The 22605-nt window shown below is 36.2% G+C and overlaps 1 protein-coding gene and 2 long non-coding RNA genes across 3 annotated transcripts; 2 read left to right on the top strand and 1 right to left on the bottom strand.

Moving 5' to 3' along the window:
* The first annotated feature begins 285 nt into the window (after positions 1-285).
* LOC140173140 (uncharacterized) lies at positions 286-1605 on the top strand. The gene is made up of 3 exons (XR_011865148.1): positions 286-612; positions 1155-1325; positions 1413-1605. It is a non-coding gene; the product is annotated as an uncharacterized lncRNA (long non-coding RNA).
* A 362-nt stretch (positions 1606-1967) lies between these two features.
* LOC112709256 (uncharacterized) lies at positions 1968-3131 on the top strand. The gene is made up of 4 exons (XR_011865147.1): positions 1968-2119; positions 2262-2336; positions 2711-2782; positions 3026-3131. It is a non-coding gene; the product is annotated as an uncharacterized lncRNA (long non-coding RNA).
* A 13688-nt stretch (positions 3132-16819) lies between these two features.
* On the bottom strand, positions 16820-17859 carry LOC112711103 (lectin-like). Its single transcript, XM_025763664.2, has one exon. It carries the CDS (start codon positions 17784-17786, stop codon positions 17082-17084), a length of 705 nt encoding a protein of 234 aa, XP_025619449.1. The 5' UTR covers positions 17787-17859; the 3' UTR covers positions 16820-17081.
* Positions 17860-22605: the final 4746 nt, after the last annotated feature.

Genomic DNA, 22605 nt, shown 5'->3' with positions numbered 1-22605 from the left:
TCCTATTCGCTACTACACTGACGCCAGCCTCTCCTCCTGTTCGCCATTTTCCATCGAGCTTTTCTGCATCTCGTCCGATTCACCACCTCTCCTCAAACTTTGCAGCGCGCTGCCATCGTTTTCCTTCTCGCACTTCTGGATCTGCTACCACTCATAGAATTTCCTGTTCCAGAATATCGAGAATCTATCCTTAGATTCGGTTAATTTCTGAACTTATCACTTTCAGTTTTCTGGATTTTTATTTTCATGTTTGAAATACTGATTATGTTGATTTTGTTCTTCAATTAGTTCATTCTTTTTTCAGTTGCTGAGATGATTATATGGCTTTAAGTCTAAAACATGAGCAATAGAATAATGTTTGTGAGTAAAGTATAAAATATTGTGTTTTCTAATTTACATGTTGCTGAGATGATTATATTGGCTATTTTATGTGTTTTCTAATTTACATGTTTAACCTCATTGACTTTAAAAATATTGTGCACTTGTGCTTGCTTGTTTCTGTACTTTATCTAGTAAAAACTGCTTATAATTTTTTCATCATTTTGCTCAAAACTTGCTTATAAGAAGCCCATGACAAGTCAAGATCTGTTACCAAGGCTCCTGCCATGAAGGGTTAGTATAATTCTGGTCTATTTTCTTAGTTTCTTCCTATATCAATAACCTACATATTTTGTCTAAAAGAATATTTTGCTTTTACTGAATAAAGTTGGAGCTAGCTTCTAAACCTTCTAATAATTCAATTTTTAATTCTTGTATTTATTAGGATCTTTATTTTTTATTTTCATTTTGGTGTTAATCCTATATATATTTTTATGGTATATCAGTGGCTAATTAAAGAGATAAAGATCTAAGCTATTTCTTGTATTGATTTTGTATAGTATTTTGATTTTTTGTTATTATATTTACACAGTCCTTGAAATTTCAGAATTAGTATAGTTATGCCACACAATTTTATATTAAATTAGTTTGTATAGATACAAATTTCACCAATAATGAATTATCAATATGCAGAGGGCATGTATATTTTGAAAATGGCACTGATGGTTCAATTAAATGGAAATTTTGCAAGTTCGGGTCTTTGTTTGGCTATTGCCATTGTTCAGTTGTACATTTTTGTCTTTCTGAGCTGTTGAGTAATAATCCTGTTTATGCAGACAAATGAGCTCTATCAGCTGGCGTCTATTGCCTTCTGCTTGCTTGTAGCCTGATAAGGCCTTAGAGCTTGGAATCATAAACAGCCGCCATAAAGCCTTCATCACTTCCAAACTTTGGTGCAACAATGCTCACCATGACCTTTTCCTTCCAGCTCTCAAGACCACACTCAAGTATGTAAAGTAATTGAAAAAGAAAAAAAAGATATCATATATTGTATATAATCTCACCGATGTATATTTGCTCTTTAAATTGATTAGGAAACTTGGGTTGGACTATTTAGACCTCTACTTGATTCATATGCCAGTGAGGTTGAAACCTGAAGTTGATGGAGTTCTTGAAATAGGAAAGGATGATTTGCTTCCCTTTTGACATAGAAGGAACATGGGAAGCCATGGAAGAGTGTCAAAGATTAGGCTTAGCCAAATTCATTGGTGTAAGCAACTTTGGCATTAAAAAACTCACACAACTCTCTTAGAAAATGCAATTATTCCTCCTGCTGTCAATCAAGTAAGAAAATTCAATAGCAACACTTGCCAAAAGGGATTAAATTTATCAAATAAATATACATATTTTAAATAAAAAATTTTATGGTGTCTATAAAATTTGTGTCTAATTTGTTTAAAAGATGAGGGGTAAAGGAGTAAAGCCCACCATTTATATTTGATTATTTGTGTCAAATAGTTAAAAATTTAGACACATTAGAATGCACCATTTTAAATTGAATAATTTCTTTTTTTTTCCATTTTGACAATAATGATGTGGCTATATTCAATTTTGACTTTAGGTGGAAATGAGCTCATCATGGCAACAAGGGAAACTCAAAGAATTTTGCAAGCAGAAAGGAATCCATTTGGCTGCATGGTCACCATTAGGATCTTACACAAAATCATGGGGTACTAATTCAGTTATGGAGAGTCCAATCATTAATGAAATAGCCACTTCTAGACACAAGAGTGTGCCTCAGGTGCTCTTTCTTAACTCAACTCCAATCTTTGTCTTTAACTACCCCCTATATTTTCTCTTATAATTTTTGTGATTTTAAGGTTAAAACTTTGACCGGATAAAAATTTGTGTTATTCTATAAGGATATGGCCCATGCTTTTCAGGTTTAACCAAGTTGGAATCTCTGAATCTGAAGTAGTGTAATTGCATAATAGATGTCGATATGAAACCTCTATCAGGTTGGTTTCATATTCTTCCGTATGTGAGGCAAAGTCACTGATATTCTAATTATTACATTCACTGCACAAGCATACATGGTGAGATGAGTAACAGCACAGATTTTTCATTGAATTTACCTGCAAAGCTTACAAACCTGAAAAGTTTGAGATTTTCTCTAGTAAAGTCACAGATATTGGCATCTGTTTTTTAAAAGGTATTGGGCATTGCATTGTAGAACTGTTCCAACATATAGCCACTATCTTTATTTCCACAATGCACTGATATTGTGTTAATGGCATCTAAATGTCTTGTGTATGAGTGTTTCTGATTAACAATTTAAGAGAAAATGAATTTCATAATTTCATGTTCATCTTCTTTTCTTGCCTTATTTCAGGGCTACAAAATCTTGCTCTGTTAAATTTGGAAGGCTGCTTTGTAACAGCTGTATGCTTGGATACTCTTGCAGGTTGAATCACTTCACATACCTTATTTATTTATTTATTTAGGGGGAGGAATAAGTTTATCTTGATAATATCTATGCCAAAGAGCTTTAGGTGTATCTTCTTATTCATTTAAAAATTGAAGGTTTCAGGTTGAACCAACTTACGTTACTTTTTAGTTTTTAGAGAACTTCCTTTGTTGGATTTAAGATTAACTAATGAATCATTCAAGCAACAAGTTAATATTGTGATTGATTGTTTTCTTCCAGAGCTTCCAGCCCTCTCGAACTTGAATATCAGTAGATGTAATTTTACTAACAATGGATGTGAAATGTTTTCACGTAAGTTGTAGACTTGTCACTTGTACAGCTAGCTACTCAATATATACTTATTGGGTTTCACTTTTTGGTTGTGAATACTAAATTTGTATTATTGGCTTCTTTTCTTTGTTTTCTTTATTTCTATCAGGATTGGAAAACTTGGAAGTGTTAGACCACATATATTTTTTTATTCTAATGTACTTTTAGTATATTAAGAATATAAAAAATATTAATTTTAGTGTTTTCGACAATAATATCATTTTTAAGAAGCTAATTCCTACTTATAAACTTTAGCATTTAGTTCAAGAGACTAGATAAATTATGAATATAATAAAAAAGTTTAGCAGATTAATATTTTTTAGTTGATAATTTTATTTTTTTCTTTCAAAAAGAAAAAAAATATTAATTAGTTTGATTTTCTTTTTCTTTCTTTTGGTTAAATCTTAATCACATGTAGACTACAAATTTTGATTTGATGCCTTTGCAGTTATTACTATGTATGAGATTCTTAAGTTGATATAATTTTGCTTCTTGCTTCTTGCTTCATCAATTTTGCGGAGTTTGCTTGCCTCTTGTGTCGCAAGGTGTTGAGCGTCTCTGTGACAACTCCCTGTGGCCACAACTTCTGCAAATCCTGTTTGGAGAGTGCCTCTTCTGGCAAAAGCTTTATCAGAAAGAGGGGAAGCGAAGGTGGGCGCACCTTGCGAGCACAGAAGAATGTTATGAAATGCCCTTCATGTTCAATTGACATAGCTGAATTTCTTCAGAACCCAGAGGTAGTACATCATGTCTCTTTCTAATTGTCTGAGCATATTGTTGGTGATGGTATTTGGAAAAGCTTGAATTTGGTTTTACTCCCAAACTATTTTAATTAGGAAGGTGGATGTTATTGCCATTGACTATCTGTTTTTGCTTCTTGTTTTATATTTGACACCAAATGTGGATAACTTCAAATCCAACCCTTAATTTGTTTTATTTTCTGTTAAACCAAAGTCACTGAAAAATCTTAGGCCTTCTTTGAAATAAGATTCAATGGAGAGTTGGCAAGTTTAATTAGGTGGTGTTCACATTTAGAAATAAATCTTCTAAAGAGGAGCATTCATAAACATGCAATTTATAGTTTGTATGTGATCTTGCAATTGTATTTATGCTATAAAATATTACTAGGCTTCTGAAATCTGTCCATGTTCTGTTTTTTGACACCAGGAACTGCATATGCTCAGTCCAATGCAAACAAATCAAAGAAGAAGTAGATGAACAAATACTTTCAAGTTTCAGCCACACAAGCGCTTATGTTAGCTATTCTGAGAAGGTTAAAGCGTCAAGTAGTTCTAGTGCAGTTCCACTACCACCGCCACCACCGCCACCCTCAATGTCTTCAGATGAGGATGAAGATGACACTGAAGACTATAGCTGATAGTTTTAGTATGGTTGAACAATATACTAGGAATTATAGTTAATGATCAATACATTTTGTTTATGTTTTGAATTATATTGACTTGCTTGTTTATAGTACTTCATAATACGATGAATTTGTTTATTTTTCGAAATATTATAAATATTCAAATACAAATTAGATAAAAAGTTGTATTAAATTTATATTTATTTTGTATGAAAACAAGTTTATTTTGTAATTAGAAAAATAAAAAAAAATTATTTTACCTTACTGACGGATTTACAGACGGATTTTCTGTCTGTAATCAAAACGTGGGGTGATTTTTCAAAGTTCAAATTACAGACAGAAAATCTGTCAGAAATTCCATCTGTAATTACAGACGAAAAATTGATGAGTGGATAATTTATACGCTTTTTGGCATTGTTTTAGTATGTTTTTAGTATATTTTAGTTAGTTTTTAGTATACTTTTATTAGTTTTTAGTTAAAATTCACTTTTCTGGACTTTACTATGAGTTTGTGTGTTTTTCTGTGATTTTAGGTATTTTCTGGCTGAAATTGAGGGTCCTGAGCAAAAATCTGATTCAGAGGCTGAAAAGGACTGCAGATGCTGTTGGATTCTGACCTCCCTGCACTCGAAGTAGATTTTCTGGAGCTACAGAAGCCCAATTGATGCGCTCTCAACGGCGTTGGAAAGTAGACATCCTGGGCTTTCCAGCAATGTATAATAATCCATACTTTGCCCGAGATTTGATGGCCCAAACCGGTATTGCAAATCAGCTTCAGAATTCCCAGCGTTTAACGCTGGAACTGGCATAAAAATTGGAGTTAAACGCCCAAACTGGCATAAAAGCTGGCGTTTAACTCCAGAAAAAGTCTCTACACATGAAAGCTTCAATGCTCAGCCCAAGCACACACTAAGTGGACCCAGAAGTGGATTTTTACGTCATTTACTCATTTCTGTATACCCTAGGTTACTAGTTCACTATTAATAGGATCTTTTGACATTGTATCTGTACCTCATGACACTTTACACGTTTCTCATTGTATCTTCTACGGCATGAGTCTCTAAACCCCATGGTTGGGGGTAAGGAGCTCTGTTGTGTCTTGATGGATTAATGCAATTACTACTGTTTTTCATTCAATCATGCTTGCTTCTATTCTAAGATATCACTTGTTCCTAAACCTGATGAATGTGATGATCCGTGACACTCATCATCATTCTCAACTATGAACGTGTGCCTGACAACCACCTCCGTTCTACCTTAGATTGAGTAGATATCTCTTGGATTCCTTAATCAGAATCCTCGTGGTATAAGCTAGAATTGATGGCGGCATTCAAGAGAATCCGGAAGGTCTAAACCTTGTCTGTGGTATTCTGAGTAGGATTCAAGGATTGAATGACTGTGACGAGCTTCAAACTCCTGAGGGCTTGGCGTTCGTGACAGACGCAAATGAATCACTGGATTCTATTCCAACCCGACTGAGAACCGACAGATGATTAGCCGTGCCGTGACAGGGCGCGTTGAACATTTTCACTGAGAGGATGGGAGGTAGCCATTGACAATGGTGAAACCCTACATACAGCTTGCCATGGAAGGAGTCTTGCGTGCTTGAAGAAGAGGATAGTAGGAAAGCAGAGATTCAGAAGATAGAGCATCTCCAAAACCTCAACCTGTTCTCTATTATTGCAAAACAAGTACTTATTTCATGTTCTTTTACTTTTTACAATCAATCCTGATAATTATTGATATCTTGACTAAGAGTTACAAGATAACCGTAGCTTGCTTCAAGCCAACAATCTCCGTGGGATCGACCCTTACTCACGTAAGGTATTACTTGGACGACCCAGTGCACTTGCTGGTTAGTTGTGCGGAATTGCAAAAGTGTGATTGCAATTTTGTGCACCAAGTTTTTGGCGCCGTTGCCGGGGATTGTTCGAGTTTGGACAACTGACGGATTATCTTGTTGCTTAGATTAGGACTGTTTTATTTTAGTTGGTTTAGAGTCTTTTATTTGAGTTTAGTTTCATATTTTAAGTTTGGTGTCAATTGCATGCTTTTGTTTTCTTTTGATTTTTCAAATTTGCATGTCCCTAGTCCCTTTTTGATCTTTAAAAATTCTAAGTTTGGTGTCTTCTTTTTGTTTTCCTTTACGTTTTCGAAAATTTGTGTCTGATTTTCTAAAAATTTTAAGTTTGGTGTCATTTTGTTGTTTTTCTCTTTCCTCATTTCAAAAAAATCAAATCTTTTTCAAAATAATTTTCAATCATATCTTTTCAATTGCTAATTCCAAAATCTTCTTAATTAACTAATTGATTTAGTTTTCAATTTGCCTTGATCTTATTTTAGTTTTCGAAAATTTATTTTGTTTTCCTTTTGTTTTATTTTAATTTTTTCGGTCAAAAAAAATAAATAAATATTTTACTTTACTTGTGAATTCATATTATATTCCCTTTCTCCATCATGGACCTAAGTGGAATTGAACAGTCCAGAAGGACTCTGGGGTCATATGCTAACCCCATTACAGCTGTATATGGGAGTAGCATCTGTATACCTCCCATTAAAGCAAGCAGCTTTGAGCTAAATCCTCAACTCATTATCATGGTGCAGCAAAAGTTGCCAGTATTCCGGTCTTCCACAGGAAGAACCTACTGAGTTTCTGGCACAATTCTTACAAATTGCTGACACAGTACGTGATAAAGAGGTGGATCAGGATGTCTACAGACTATTACTGTTTCCATTTGCTGTAAAAGAGCAAGCTAAGAGGTGGTTAAATAACCAACCTACAGCAAGCATAAAGACATGGAAACAGTTATCATACAAATTTTTGAATCAGTTTTACCCTCCAAAAAGGATGACACAGCTAAGGCTGGACATCCAAGGCTTTAAACAAGAGGATAATGAATCCCTTTATAATGCCTGGGAGAGGTATAGAGGTATGCTAAGAAAATACCCCTCTGAAATGTTTTCAGAGTGGGTACAGCTGGACATCTTCTACTATGGGCTTACAGAAAAAGCTCAGATGTCTTTAGACCACTCAGCTGGTGGATCTATACATATGAGGAAGACGATTGAAGAGGCTCAAGAGCTTATAGATACTGTTGCTAGAAATCAATATTTGTACTATAGCAATGAGTTCTCTACAAAAGAAGAAGTTATAGCAGTAGCCACTGATCCTAATCCTCAAGAACAGATGGTTGAGCTTAATCAGCAATTACAACTGATGACAAAACAGTTAGGAGAATTTAAAGAAATGCTCCAAGAAACTAAAATTGCTAACAAGAACATAGAATCTCAGTTGAATCAGGCAAAACAGCAGCTATCTAAACAGATAACAGAAGAATGCCAAGCAGTTCAACTGAGGAGTGGGAAGACATTGAATAACACTGCTCAAAGTAGCAAAAAGCCAAATAAGGAACAATTGACAGAGGATGACCAAACCACTGTCCAAAATCCCTCTGAGGACAGTAAGAGCCCAGAGAGGAATACTTTTGGCGTTCAAACGCCAGAAAAAGGGGGAAAGTTGGCGTTAAACGCCCATTTCCTGCCCAGTTCTGGCGTTCAAACGCCAGAAAAGGGGGAAAAGTTGGCGTTAAATGCCCAAACTTCACCCAATCCTGGCGTTCAAACGCCAATGGGGAATCAGACACCTGAGAGTGCTGATAGTAACCCCTCTAAAAAGGCTTCTCCAACCACTTCTGTAAGGAATAAACCTGCAGCAACCAAGGTTGAAGAATATAAAGCCAAGATGCCTTATCCTCAGAAACTCTGCCAAGCGGAGCAGGAAAAGCAATTTGCCCGCTTTGCAGACTACCTAAGGACTCTTGAAATAAAGATTCCGTTTGCAGAGGCACTTGAGCAAATACCTTCTTATGCTAAGTTCATGAAAGAGATCTTAAGTCATAAGAAGGATTGGAGAGAAACTGAAAAAGTATTTCTCACTGAAGAATGCAGTGCAGTCATTCTGAAAAGCTTACCAGAAAAGCTTCAAGATCCAGGAAGCTTTATGATACCATGCACATTAGAAGGTGCTTGCACCAAGACAGCCCTATGTGACCTTGGAGCAAGCATCAATCTAATACCTGCATCCACTATCAGAAAGCTTGGTTTGACTGAAGAAGTCAAACCAACCCGGATATGCCTCCAACTTGCTGATGGCTCCATTAAATATCCATCAGGCATAATAGAGGACATGATTGTCAAGGTTGGGCCATTCGCCTTTCCAACTGACTTTGTGGTGCTGGAAATGGAGGAGCACAAGAGTGTAACTCTCATTCTAGGAAGACCTTTCCTAGCAACTGGACGAACTCTCATTGATGTACAAAAAGGGGAAGTAACCCTGAGAGTCAATGAGGATGAGTTCAAGTTGAATGCTGTTAAAGTTATGCAGTATCCAGACACACCAAATGACTGCATAGGCGTTGACATTATTGACTCTTTGGTGGAAGAGGTCAATATGACTGAAAGTCTTGAATCAGAGCTAGATGACATCTTTAAAGATGTTCATCTTGATCTGGAGGAACTAAAGGAAATAAAAGAAATTCTGAAAATTCCTCAGGAAGAAGATAAGCCTCCTAAACCAGAGCTCAAGCCACTACCACCATCCCTGAAATATGCATTTCTGGGAGAAGGTGACACTTTTCCAGTGATCGTAAGCTCTGCTCTAAATCCACAGGAAGAGGAAGCACTAATTCAAGTGCTAAGGACACACAAGACAGCTCTTGGGTGGTCCATAAGTGATCTTAAGGGCATTAGTCCAGCAAGATGCATGCACAAGATCCTATTGGAGGATGATGCTAAGCCAGTGGTTCAACCACAAAGGCGGCTAAATCTAGCCATGAAGGAGGTGGTGCAAAAAGAGGTCACTAAGTTACTAGAGGCTGGGATTATTTATCCTATTTCTGATAGCCCCTGGGTGAGCCCTGTCCACGTTGTCCCTAAGAAGGGAGGCATGACAGTGGTTCATAATGAAAAGAATGAACTAGTTCCTACAAGAACAGTCACCAGAAAGGATCATTTTCCTTTACCATTCATAGACCAGATGCTAGAGAGACTAGCAGGTCATGAATACTACTGCTTTTTGGACGGCTACTCAGGTTACAACCAAATTGCAGTAGATCCTCAGGACCAAGAGAAAACAGCATTTACATGTCCTTCTGGAGTATTTGCCTACAGAAGGATGCCTTTTGGTCTGTGCAATGCACCTGCAACCTTTCAGAGGTGCATGCTCTCTATCTTCTCAGATATGGTAGAGAAATTTCTGGAAATCTTCATGGATGACTTTTCAGTATTTGGAGACTCATTCAGCTCCTGCCTTAACCATCTAGCACTTGTTCTGAAAAGATGCCAAGAGACCAACCTAGTTTTAAACTGGGAAAAATGTCACTTTATGGTGACTGAAGGAATCGTCCTTGGGCATAAAATTTCAAACAAAGGAATAGAGGTGGATCAAGCTAAAGTTGAAGTAATTGAAAAATTACCACCACCTACCAATGTTAAGCCAATCAGAAGCTTTCTGGGGCATGCAGGATTCTACAGAAGGTTTATAAAGGATTTTTCAAAAATCGCCAAACCTCTGAGTAATCTGCTAGCTGCTGATACTCCATTTATTTTTGATAATTAGTGTCTGCAGGCATTTGAAACTCTGAAAGCTAAGCTGGTCACAGCACCAGTCATCTCTGCACCAGACTGGACATTGCCATTCGAACTAATATGTGATGCCAGTGACCATGCCATTGGTGCAGTGTTGGGACAGAGGCATAACAAGCTTCTGGACGTCATTTATTATGCCAGCCGTGTTCTAAATGATGCACAGAAGAATTACACAACCATGGAAAAAGAGTTACTTGCAGTGGTCTATGCCATTGACAAGTTTAGATCCTATCTAGTGGGATCAAAGGTGATTGTGTACACTGACCATGCTGCTCTTAAGTACTTACTCACAAAGCAGGATTCAAAACCCAGGCTTATAAGATGGGTGTTGCCTCTGCAAGAGTTTGATATAGAAATAAGAGACAGAAAAGGGACAGAGAACCAAGTAGCTGATCATCTGTCCCGAATAGAACCAGTAGCTGGGGCGTCCCTCCCTTCTACTGAGATCTCTGAGACTTTCCCAGATGAGCAACTCTTTGCCATTCAGGAAGCTCCATGGTTTGCAGATATTGCAAATTATAAAGCTGTGAGGTTCATACCACAGGAGTACAGCAGAGTGTAAAGAAAGAAATTAATTTCAGATGCCAAGTACTACCTATGGGATGAGCCATATCTCTTTAAGAGATGTGCAGACGGAATGATCCGCAGATGTGTACCCAGAGAAGAAGCACAAAGGATCCTGTGGCATTGCCATGGATCACAGTATGGGGGACATTTTGGAAGTGAGCGAACAGCCACTAAGGTCCTCCAATGTAGCTTCTACTGGCCTACTCTCTATAGAGATGCCCGAGAGTTTGTGCGTAACTGTGACAGCTGCCAAAGAGCTGGTAACTTGCCTCACGGATACGCCATGCCTCAACAAGGGATCTTAGAGATTGAGTTGTTTGATGTGTGGGGAATTGACTTTATGGGTCCATTCCCACCATCATACTCATTCTGGTGGCAGTGGACTATGTATCTAAATAGGTAGAAGCAATTGCTACACCCACCAATAATACTAAAACCGTGCTGAATTTCCTCCAGAAACACATCTTCAGCAGATTTGGTGTTCCCAGAGTCATAATCAGTGATGGGGGTACTCATTTCTGCAATAAACAGCTTTACTCTACTATGGTCCGATATGGAATTAGCCACAAAGTGGCAACCCCGTATCATCCACAGACAAATGGGCAAGCTGAAGTCTCTAACAGAGAGCTAAAAAGAATCCTAGAATGGACTGTAATAGCCCGAAGAAAGGATTGGGCAAAGAGCTTGGATGATGCTCTGTGGGCATACAGAATAGCATTCAAGACTCCAATAGGAACCTCACCATACCAACTTGTGTATGGCAAGGCCTGTCATCTGCCCGTGGAACTGGAACATAAAACCTACTGGGCAACCAGATTCCTAAACCTGGATGCTAAGTTAGCTGGTGAAAAGAGATTACTCCAGCTAAATGAGCTAGATGAATTTAGACTCAGTGCCTTTGAAAATGCAAAGATTTATAAGGAAAAGGCAAAGAAGTGGCATGACAAGAAGTTGTCATCCAGAGTCTTTGAGCCAGGACAAAAAGTTCTGCTCTTCAACTCTAGGCTCAGATTGTTCCCAGGAAAACTTAAATCCCGCTGGAGGGGTCCGTATGTGATTACAGGAGTATCACCATATGGATATGTTGAGCTTCAGGATACTGATTCTGACAAGAAGTTCATTGTTAATGGACAAAGGATCAAGCATTATCTTGAAAGCAATTTTGAGCAAGAATGCTCAAAACTGAGACTTGAGTGATTCTCAGTGAAGGTCCAGCTAAAGACAATAAAGAAGCGCTTGCTGGGAGGCAACCCAGTCCTTAGCAGGGTATCTGTTCTGTTTAATCAAGGTTGATACATATTCTAAAAGGGCAATTATCAAAATTGAAGGAATTCACAGAGTTACAGAAGGATTCAGTGCAAAAAGCAGAGAAAAAGAGCTTGCTGGCGAAAAAACGCCAGTAAGGGGTACTTTGGGCGTTAAACGCCAGAATGGGCACCATTCTGGGCGTTTAACGCCAGGTGTGCAGCATCCTGGGCGTTTAGCAAAACGCCCAGTGATAAAGGGATTTCTGGCGTTTAACGCCAACCAGGGTACCTGGCTGGGCATTAAACGCCCAAATTGGCCAACAAATGGGCGTTAAACGCCAGAATGGATACCATTCTGGGCATTTAACGCCAGAAAGGCAGGGGGAGGAGATTTTGTTTCCCACTTCAAATTTTTTCAAAATTTCTTGTTTTGATCCATATTTTTCTGCATAAACACATTACAAACTTTCATCATTCACCTTCCAATTTCAAAAATTAAAATCTTCTTCAAATCTATTTCAAATCCTTTCCTAGGCTCTTTCAAAATCTCAATTATCTCCTCAGATTTTTTCCATATCTTCTCAAATCTCCCTCAAATTTTCGAAAATCTCTCCTCCTCTCCTATTTAAACACGTTCGGCCACCCCCCTTTCCCCACACCATTCGAATTTTCTCTCCTCCTCTCTCCCCTCTTTCCTTTCTTTTGCTTGAGAACAAGCAAACCTCTAAGTTTGGTGTGCTTTTCCGTGATCACTAAGCCAAGATTCATCAAGATCATGGCTCCTAAGGGAAAACAAACCAATTTAAGAGGAAAGAAAGAGAATAATCCAAAGAATCTTTGGAATCAAGAGAAGTTCTTAACCAAAGAACATGAAGACCATTATCACAAAATAATGGGTCTGAGGTCAGTGATCCCGGAAGTTAAATTCGATCTGAAAGAAGATGAATATCCGGGGATCCAAGAGCAAATTCGAAACAGAGGATGGGAAGTTCTAACCAATCCTGAGATAAAGGTTGGAAGAAATATGGTTCAGGAATTCTACTCAAATCTGTGGCTGACAGATAAGCAGAGAATGACTGGAACTGCTTTCCATACTTATAGAACCATGGTCAGAGGGAAAGTTATCTTCTTCCATCTGGACAAAATAAGAGAGGTCTTCAAATTGCCTCAACTGCAAGATGATCCTGAATCCTTTAATAGGAGAATGGTGAGAGCAGATAAGGGGTTAGATCAAGTTCTAGAGGACATTTGCCTCCCTGGAACTAAGTGGATAACCAATTCAAAAGATGTCCCAAACCAACTCAAGAGGGGAGACCTCAAACCAATTGCAAGAGGCTGGCTAGACTTTATTGGGCGTTCCATATTGTCCACTAGCAGCCGTTCTGAGGTCACCATCAAGAGAGCAGTGATGATTCATTGCATTATGCTTGGAAAAGAAGTGGAGGTTCATCATCTGATTGCTTGTGAGATCTACACAATTGCAAATAAGAATTCCACTGAAGCCAAACTGGCTTACCCAAGCTTGATCTCCTTGCTCTGTAAAGAGGCTGGGGTGAAGATGGGAGTAGATGAATTCATACCCATTGAACATCCAATCACCAAGAAGTCAATGGAAGGACAAATGCAAGATAACTCTATCAAAAAGAGGGCGCAGGAGTTCCTCCCTGAATTTCCTGAAATTGACTACTGGGCCAGCCTAGAAGCATCTATCACCAAGTTGCAAGAAACTATGGAGCAACTTAAGGAAGAACAGCAGAATCAGAACTGCATGCTCTGCAAATTGCTGAAGGAACAAGAGAAGCAGGGGCGTGAACTTCAAGAGTTGAAACGCCAAAAGTTCTCCCCTCAATTTGAGGGAGCATCCACTTCTCAAAATCAAGGTTGTTGAGTCCTAACTCTGTGATAACCTCTATCATTAGGAGGCTATTTAAATTTTTGTTTTCTATTCCTACTAGTCTCATCTTATATCTATTTTTGAGTCTTGTTCTTAATTCATAATTAATAAAATTTAAAGTTCATGTCTTAAAGCTATGAATGTCCTATGGATCCATCACCTCTCTTAAATGAAAAGTGCTTTAATCACAAAAGAACAAGAAGTACAGGATTTCGAATTTATCTTTGAAACTAGTTGAATTAGTTTGATGTGGTGACAATACTTTTTGTTTTCTGAATGAATGCTTGAACAGTGCATATATATTTTGAATTTGTTGTTTTAAGAATGTTAAAATTGTTGGCTCTTGAAAGAATGAGGAAAAAGAGAACTGTTATTGAGGATCTGAAAAATCATCACATTGATTCTTAAAGCAAGAAAAAGCAGTGATTCAAAAAAAACGAAAAAAAATAGAAGAAAAAGAAAGAAATAAAGTTGTGATCCAAGGCAAAAAGAGTGTGCTTAAGAACCCTGGACACCTCTAATTGGGGACTCTAGCAAAGCTGAGTCACAATCTGAAAAGGTTCACCCAATTATGTGTCTGTGGCATGTATGTATCCGGTGGTAATACTGGAAGACAGAGTGCTTTGGGCCACAGCCAAGACTCATAAAGTAGCTATGTTCAAGAATCATAATTCTTAACTAGGAGAATCAATAACACTATCTGAGTTCTGAGTTCCTATGGATGCCAATCATTCTAAACTTCAAAGGATAAAGTGAGATGCCGAAACTGTTCAGAAGCAAAAAGCTACTAGTCCCGCTCATCTAATTGGAGCTAAGTTTCTTTGATATTTTGGAGTCTATAGTATATTCTCTTCTTTTTATTCTATTTTGATTTTCAGTTGCTTGGGGACAAGCAACAATTTAAGTTTGGTGTTGTGATGAGCGGATAATTTATACGCTTTTGGCATTGTTTTAGTATGTTTTTAGTATATTTTAGTTAGTTTTTAGTTAAAATTCACTTTTCTAGACTTTACTATGAGTTTGTGTGTTTTTCTGTGATTTCAGGTATTTTCTGGCTGAAATTGAGGGTCCTGAGCAAAAATCTGATTCAGAGGCTGAAAAGGACTGTAGATGTTGTTGGATTCTGACCTCCCTGCACTCGAAGTGGATTTTCTGGAGCTACAGAAACCCAATTGGCGCACTCTCAACGGCGTTGGAAAGTACACATCCTGGGCTTTCCAGCAATGTATAATAGTTCATACCTTGCTCGAGATTTGATGGCCCAAACCGGCGTTGCAAATCAGCTTCAGAATTCCCAGCGTTTAACGCTGGAACTGGCATAAAAATTGGAGTTAAACGCCCAAACTAGCATAAAAGCTGGCGTTTAACTCCAGAAAAAGTCTCTACACATGAAAGCTTCAATGCTCAGCCCAAGCACACACTAAGTGGACCCAAAAGTGGATTTTTATGTCATTTACTCATTTCTGTATACCCTAGGTTACTAGTTCACTATTAATAGGATCTTTTGACATTGTATCTGTACCTCATGACACTTTACACATTTCTCATTGTATCTTCTACGACATGAGTCTCTAAACCCCATGGTTGGGGGTGAGGAGCTCTGCTGTGTCTTGATGGATTAATGCAATTACTACTGTTTTTCATTCAATCATGCTTGCTTCCATTCTAAGATATCACTTGTTCCTAAACCTGATGAATGTGATGATCCGTGACACTCATCATCATTCTCAACTATGAACGTGTGCCTGACAACCACCTCCGTTCTACCTTAGATTGAGTAGATATCTCTTGGATTCCTTAATCAGAATCCTCGTGGTATAAGCTAGAATTGATGGCGGCATTCAAGAGAATCCGGAAGGTCTAAACCTTGTCTGTGGTATTCTGAGTAGGATTCAAGGATTGAATGACTGGGACGAGCTTCAAACTCCTGAGGGCTGGGCGTTAGTGACAGACACAAAAGAATCACTGGATTCTATTCCAACCCGATTGAGAACCGACAGATGATTAGCCAGGCCGTGACAGGGCGCGTTGAACATTTTCACTGAGAGGATGGGAGGTAGCCATTGACAACAATGAAACCCTACATACAGCTTGCCATGGAAGGAGTCTTGCGTGCTTGAAGAAGAAGACAGTAGGAAAGAAGAGATTCAGAAGATAGAGCATCTCCAAAACCTCAACCTGTTCTCTATTACTGCAAAACAAGTACATATTTCATGTTCTTTTACTTTTTACAATCAATCCTGATAATTATTGGTATCCTAACTAAGAGTTACAAGATAACCATAGCTTGCTTCAAGCCAACAATCTCCGTGGGATCGACCTTTACTCACGTAAGGTATTACTTGGACGACCCAGTGCACTTGCTGGTTAGTTGTGCGGAATTGCAAAAGTGTGATTGCAATTTCTTGCACCAAAAATCCTTCTAAAAATCCGTCTGTAATTACAGACGGATAATCTGTCAGAAAATCTGTTTGTAATTACAGACGGAAAATCCGTCTGAAAATCAGTCTGTAATTACAGACGGAAAATCCGTCGGAAAGTTTGTCGCCTTTGGGAAATGGATAGAAAATTTACAGAGGGAAAATCCATCGGTAAGTGGTAAAAATCCGTCTGTAATTTTCCGATGGAAAAAAAATCCGTCGGTAAATAATTTCCTACGGGACTTTTACAGAGGGACAAAATCTGTCGGTAATTTCGTCGGTAACCAAAATCCGTCTATAATAAAGACCAAATCCGTCTGTAAATCTGTCTGTATTAATCCATTTTCTAGTTGTGTGTGATTAGAGATGTAAAAACTGTATAAAAATAACTATCAAGCTTCATCGTATATACAGTTTGATATCTTAAATATTTTGTCGCTCTAACTCATTAACTTTTGACACTTGATCATTTGTCAATGTAATTATCTAAAAATATAATCTATTCAAAACGATATTTTATATTACTTTTTAAAAGAAGGGAAAAAAAGAAAGAAAAACAGAAACACAAACACAAAGAAAAGCAAGCATATATCATTGAAGACAACAAACTAAACCCAAATAAAAAAAGATGGACGAAATGCACATTGAAGAGACCAATAACAACAGTGGACTATCCTTGCCTTATCCGTAGTGGCATATTACTTATTGAGACAAACTAAAAACTAGTAGGCTTGTCCTTATTTACTCAAATTAAAATTAAAAACACAACACAATCTGGCGATAAGATAGGAAGAGGGTCGCCTTATTTAATATTCATCGTTGTTCCTCTTCAGTTGGACTTGAAAGTCCAAGATAAGATCTCGGTATTTTGCGAGTATTGCCCAGTTGAAGCAGATAGCCCTACCGCAACCTTTTGAGGAAGCTTAGTGCTCAAGTCGACGTCGTAAGAAAGAGTGTTAGGTTGGTTGTCGAGATACGTAGAAACACTGACGGTGATCCTCTTAAGGGCAGAGTTATATGTTATCTTTGCAGTGGTTACGGCTCCATCATGCCAGTTCCAGTAACCAACAGCCGACGATCTGATAGAGTTGATATTAATTCCGATGTGGGGATAACTGGGATCCCCAATCTCAAAATTGGAAAAGGTATCAAATTCAACGGCAACAATCTTGTCAGATGCATCGTTAAAGAGGCCGAGAAACTTCCCAGAAGATTCAGGTGGAATTTCAGTGTCAGCATTAGCAAGGAAGAAGGCAAGACCGTCACCAGGTCCGGGAGCAAATTCACTACTGTACGGTTTTGAGATGCGAAAGACGAAGGTGGTTTCAAAGCCTGCTCGGAAACCACTGTGGTCGTACAGGTGCACAGGGTCGGAGAATAAAACTCGGCCAACTCTGTTTCCTAGTGGGTTGCCATCGCTGTCCAAGTTGGTGAGTCGAATGACATTGTGATCGGTAATGGTTGCATCTCCTTGGAATTTGATCTCTTTGGAGTTCGTGGGGGCAAATTTGTGCAAGTTAAATGAGACACCCATGGCTATGGCTTTGTAGTTTTTGGAAATGAAATGAGATGTGAGTTTGGGTTGGGATGCCAAGCCTACCACAGCAGCTCGGTATTTATAGTGTGGCGATTGGAGTAAGTACACCTTATTAGCTTCTTAATTAGGTACGTAGTTTCGTATGCATGGCCTCTAACAACCATTAACACAATACGTCACGTCCATGCGGTAACATATATGGTGTCACCCTCTAGCCTCATCAATGCTTCTATGTAAAACACACGTGATTCAGATTCAATTATGGATTTTTTAACATAAGCTGTCAAATTATAAAGGATTATTATAATCTAAGAGCCCTTAAACTAGACTTATTATAATAAGACCGTGCTAATATAGTCTCTCCAATCTTATTTATTTATACATACTACACTACAAATTAAATTATTTTTAATCCTATGATTCCAACCATACTCCGCGTGGGTTTTTCTTTAATAATATCTCGGGATTATTTAATTTTGTTGTTCATTTCTTTAATGCAACATAAAAATATGTCTTGTATTAAAATTTATTTTGATTTGAAATATTTTATACTTTTTAAAATACAGAAATAAAAATAATGAATCTTTTTCTTTTAAATCATGTTTAGGGAAATATATATTGTTTTAAAGTTATCCCATTTTAATTTACATTATTTAAATATTCTTTAAACAAAATATATAATTTATAAGAAAATTAATCACAAATCATAAGTTAATAACAAAAAGGAAATATGGAATTTCGGTATGATGAAGAATTATCCAATTTGAACAGAACCCACAAAAATAAAATAAAAAAGAAAGAAATAAAATTATACTTTTCCAATATAACTAAACCAGAAACACTAGCCTTTTAATTATAATTTCAAATCAATTTATTCCTGAAATACTTAATACATAATTAATCGTAAAATTAATTTGGCCAAACTTAATTAACGCAACTAATATATTTATCATCACAATAATTAAATAAAACTTTTTAAACTCAACAATCTCATCAAGTTTTCAAACAATTATAGAATATGAAATTACTTTTGTTATTCCTAACATTATAAACACTTTATTACCACCAAAAAAAACAAAAAAAAACAAACAAACACAGACAATCTTCTCAACAAACAAATGAGAAGGATCTTTATGCTTTCTATACAAAATTATTTCTCCTCTCCAATCCTACAAATCTATCTTATTTGTTCAAGTTTTTATCCTAACATGCAAATAATTTAGTTTCCATTTAGAATTCAGTTACACTTATATTAAATTATTAGTTTCAACATAAAGTATGCTTGTACAAAGAAAAGATAAATTAATTTCATTAATTATATACTTAAAGAAAAAAATATCTACAGAATTAGTGTTGTAAAACCTGGATTGATTCGAACAATCAGACTGAAAAATTAATGACCCAACATCAAAACCGGTCCAAATTAGGTATAGGATAGGACAAGGAACAGAACATGCAAAAACCAGTTTGGCCTAATCGGTTTTTGTTAAAACCGATGAACTAGCGGGTTTGAGAAACCCAAATTCAAAATTTTTTTAATCTCCAAAACAATGTCGTTTTCTATTTTTCTTTTGTTTTTGAAAAAAAATCTCTAGTGCTCGAGTCTCGAAGGAAGCCTCATCCCCACCTAACTTTTTCTTAGACTCACTCTCACAAACACTAGAAATAATTACTGAAATAGCGATCGATTTTTTTTCTGGACAGGTATATTACACGTGAAGATAATCTTATATAAGTTCATATTTTAGAATTTTTATTTAGATAAGTTGTTAACTTTTTTATAGAGATATAATTGTTTATGCATTTTTTTATTATTTTAAGTTTTTGAGTTAATGAAGTAGTAGTATATAATATTATGATATAGTATCAAATTTTTAAAGACTTAAAGATTTAGAGTTCAATCATTATTAATCCTAAAAGAAAGAATTAATTTTAGCATAAGAGAATGAAAGATTATAAATACCAATTTAAAGTAGGGATGAACGCGAATCCCACTACAAGAATTTGATAAATTAGCGACAAATTTTTGCGAGAAATACTTTTTGTCATTAATCCGTCACTAACTTGCGAGAAATTAGTGACGCACTAACGACAAAATTAATGAGCGGTCACAAAATATCTGAACTTGAGAAAAGTGACTGATTAGCAAGAGATTCACGAGTATGTTTGTTTCTCACAAATTGACTTTTGTAGCTAAAAAAAGAGCAAGAAAAATTTTCTCGCTAATTTGTCACAAATTAATTAGCGAGTGACAATGTTCTAGCAAATCAGTCACTTAGGGATTCAATCGATTAAAAGTAAAGTAGCGAGGAATATTATTGTCACTATTCCGTCGTAATTGTTTGATATACAATTAGTGAAGAACAATGTTACTAGCTAATCTGTCACAAAGACTTGAAATACATTTTGTGATGGACAATTTCCTAGCTAATTTGTCACCAAAGTTTTTATTTTTAGCGAGCAACTAGTTTCTCGCTAATTTGTCGCATAATATTGTCAAATTCAAAATTAGGATAGCGACAAGAAATAGTTGTCGCTAACTCGTCGCAATGTATAAATCATTCAGCTAGGAAAATGTTCCTTGCTAATTAGTCGCTAAAGTGAAAATACGGATATTGAGCACCTGGGACCTAAGTAGCGAGAAATTTGCGACCGTTTAATAACTGACATACTTCGTTCGCTGATTTCAAGTCGCTGATTAACGGGCGAAATATATTTGTCGCTAAGTTGTCGCAAGTTTAGTTCAGCGAGCGACTTGGCAACTGCAATTTCGTCGCAAAGCAAAAGCTATATCCTACCTATTTTGTAGCAAATTACTCGCTAATCTCGTTGAAAATCCGTCGCAGAGTTATAACAAATCCAAAACTAACCGAGAAAATGTTAGAAGTAAGTGGTCGCAATTGAGTCACTAATTAAAAGCTTATTTAGTGAGGAATTAGCGACTGCTTAACACCTGATAGACTTTTCTCACTTATTTCATGTTGTTACTAATTTGTGAGGAAAAGCGTTAATCCTTATTCAGTCTTTATTTCATTTTGCTGTAACAATCCGAGTTTTTGGAAAATTAAATTTAATATATTTATTAAAAATTTTATTCTAAGTAAATTATTTTACTAAAAGTAATTAAATAAAATTTTATGATATATATATATATATATATATATATATATATATATATATATATATATATTGAATTTTAAAAGTAGTTAGGAGTCATAAGTAATTTTGATAATAATTGAAATTTAAATTAATTAAGTTTTTTTATATTTTCTTTAGTATACTTGGATATTTGGTATAATTAAAATTGATTATTTTATATAATTCGAAATCAAGTATTGGTAATGGAAAATAATAAAGTTAAATGATTTAAATTAAATAATTGATATTTTAGATTTAAAATGTACTTTATAAAATATAATTAATCTGTTCATTTTATAATTTAAACTAAAAATAATAATTTCAACTCAGCAATATCTATAACAATATATAATGGTAATACATGGATTTCGTGTCCAAAATTTCTTTTTAATATTACACTTTCTAATTAACTTTTCACTTAACGTCAATTATTCAGTTTAAAAAAAACTTCCACCAATTTCTCCCACCTTATAATCACGTTATTAGAATAACTTTGTACTTTTCATCCACATTATCTTCTTTCTTATTCCATTCTCTTCTCTCAGGTCTTCATCTATTTTTATTAATTCTTTTTTATCTCTATGTATCTATAACACCCGAGTTTTTAAAATTAAATTTTAATGTAACACCCTAACTTTTGGCACGTCATGATCGTACCAAAAGTGAGACATTACTGACCTATTTTCCGTATTTCCTATTTAATACTGAGCCTTTAGTTCGATTTCACGTTTCAGTTTTTGAGAAAAAGCCGAAAAATTTTGTTTCTATTAATTAAAATCATATATAAAGATCTCCAAGCAATACTAGTCACATAGTTGTTAATAATAATAAATATCATACAAAAGAATTCAAGTGAAACTTAGATACAACTCCTATTCCTCTGTATAAAATAAAATCTTAACTAACAAAGGCGAGGAAATTCTAGGAAAGCTACTCAACACATAAACTTAACTCAAATAAGACTAATAACTGCCGGCAGCTTCAAACTGAGTCTTCGAACCTGTGTCACTGAAAGGGTGGAAGATTTTGGGGTGAGAACAAACCACGCGTTCTCAGTAGGGATTGGGAATGCCGTAAGAGTAATAAAATAAAATGCAAATAATTAACTTACTTAGTAAAACTATTATGTTAAACCTTTGGAAATACTTTTATTTCAACCTTAAATAAATAATTACTTTTCTTTAAATTCCTAAACTCAAAACAGATCTTAATCACAAAATTAGCCATACCAACCATCTCTTAGTCACATAATCACTTTTCAACCACAACATCTCACCTCAATATATCCGTGAACTAACAGCACAAGTAAGGGATTCAAACCATCATACAAACAAGTCACAACAAGGCAAACAGCACAATCACAAAGAAATAGGATAAGCAAGCGCAATCAAATGCAAATGTGCAAACAACATGATGCATGTCTATCCCTAATGCAGGCCATGAGCTCATGTGTCGGTTGCCTACCCGCTCCCAACATTAGCCGGGCACAAGTCCCAGATATGGCTTTCCAGATGCATACAGTGTGCTTATAAGTCGTACGGCTAGGCCGCATACAGTGTGACTTTCCAAATCAATAAGCGTACATCTGGAAAATAGTTCTCAGTGTGTGGGCGTCCCCACTTTACATTTGGCATTAAGGCCCAAACAATGTCACATCTGCTCTCCTGTTGGCAGTCAT

The sequence above is a fragment of the Arachis hypogaea genome, chromosome 9 (genome assembly GCF_003086295.3).
Source record: "Arachis hypogaea cultivar Tifrunner chromosome 9, arahy.Tifrunner.gnm2.J5K5, whole genome shotgun sequence".
Lineage (NCBI taxonomy): Eukaryota > Viridiplantae > Streptophyta > Magnoliopsida > Fabales > Fabaceae > Arachis > Arachis hypogaea.
Note: the sequence above shows the minus strand (reverse complement) of the source record. Positions and strands in the feature narration are given on the sequence as shown.

Coding starts and splice junctions, on each gene's coding strand:
- LOC112711103 (XM_025763664.2), bottom strand. CDS start 17,786: ATGGGTGTCTCATTTAACTTGCACAAATTTGCCCCCACGAACTCCAAA.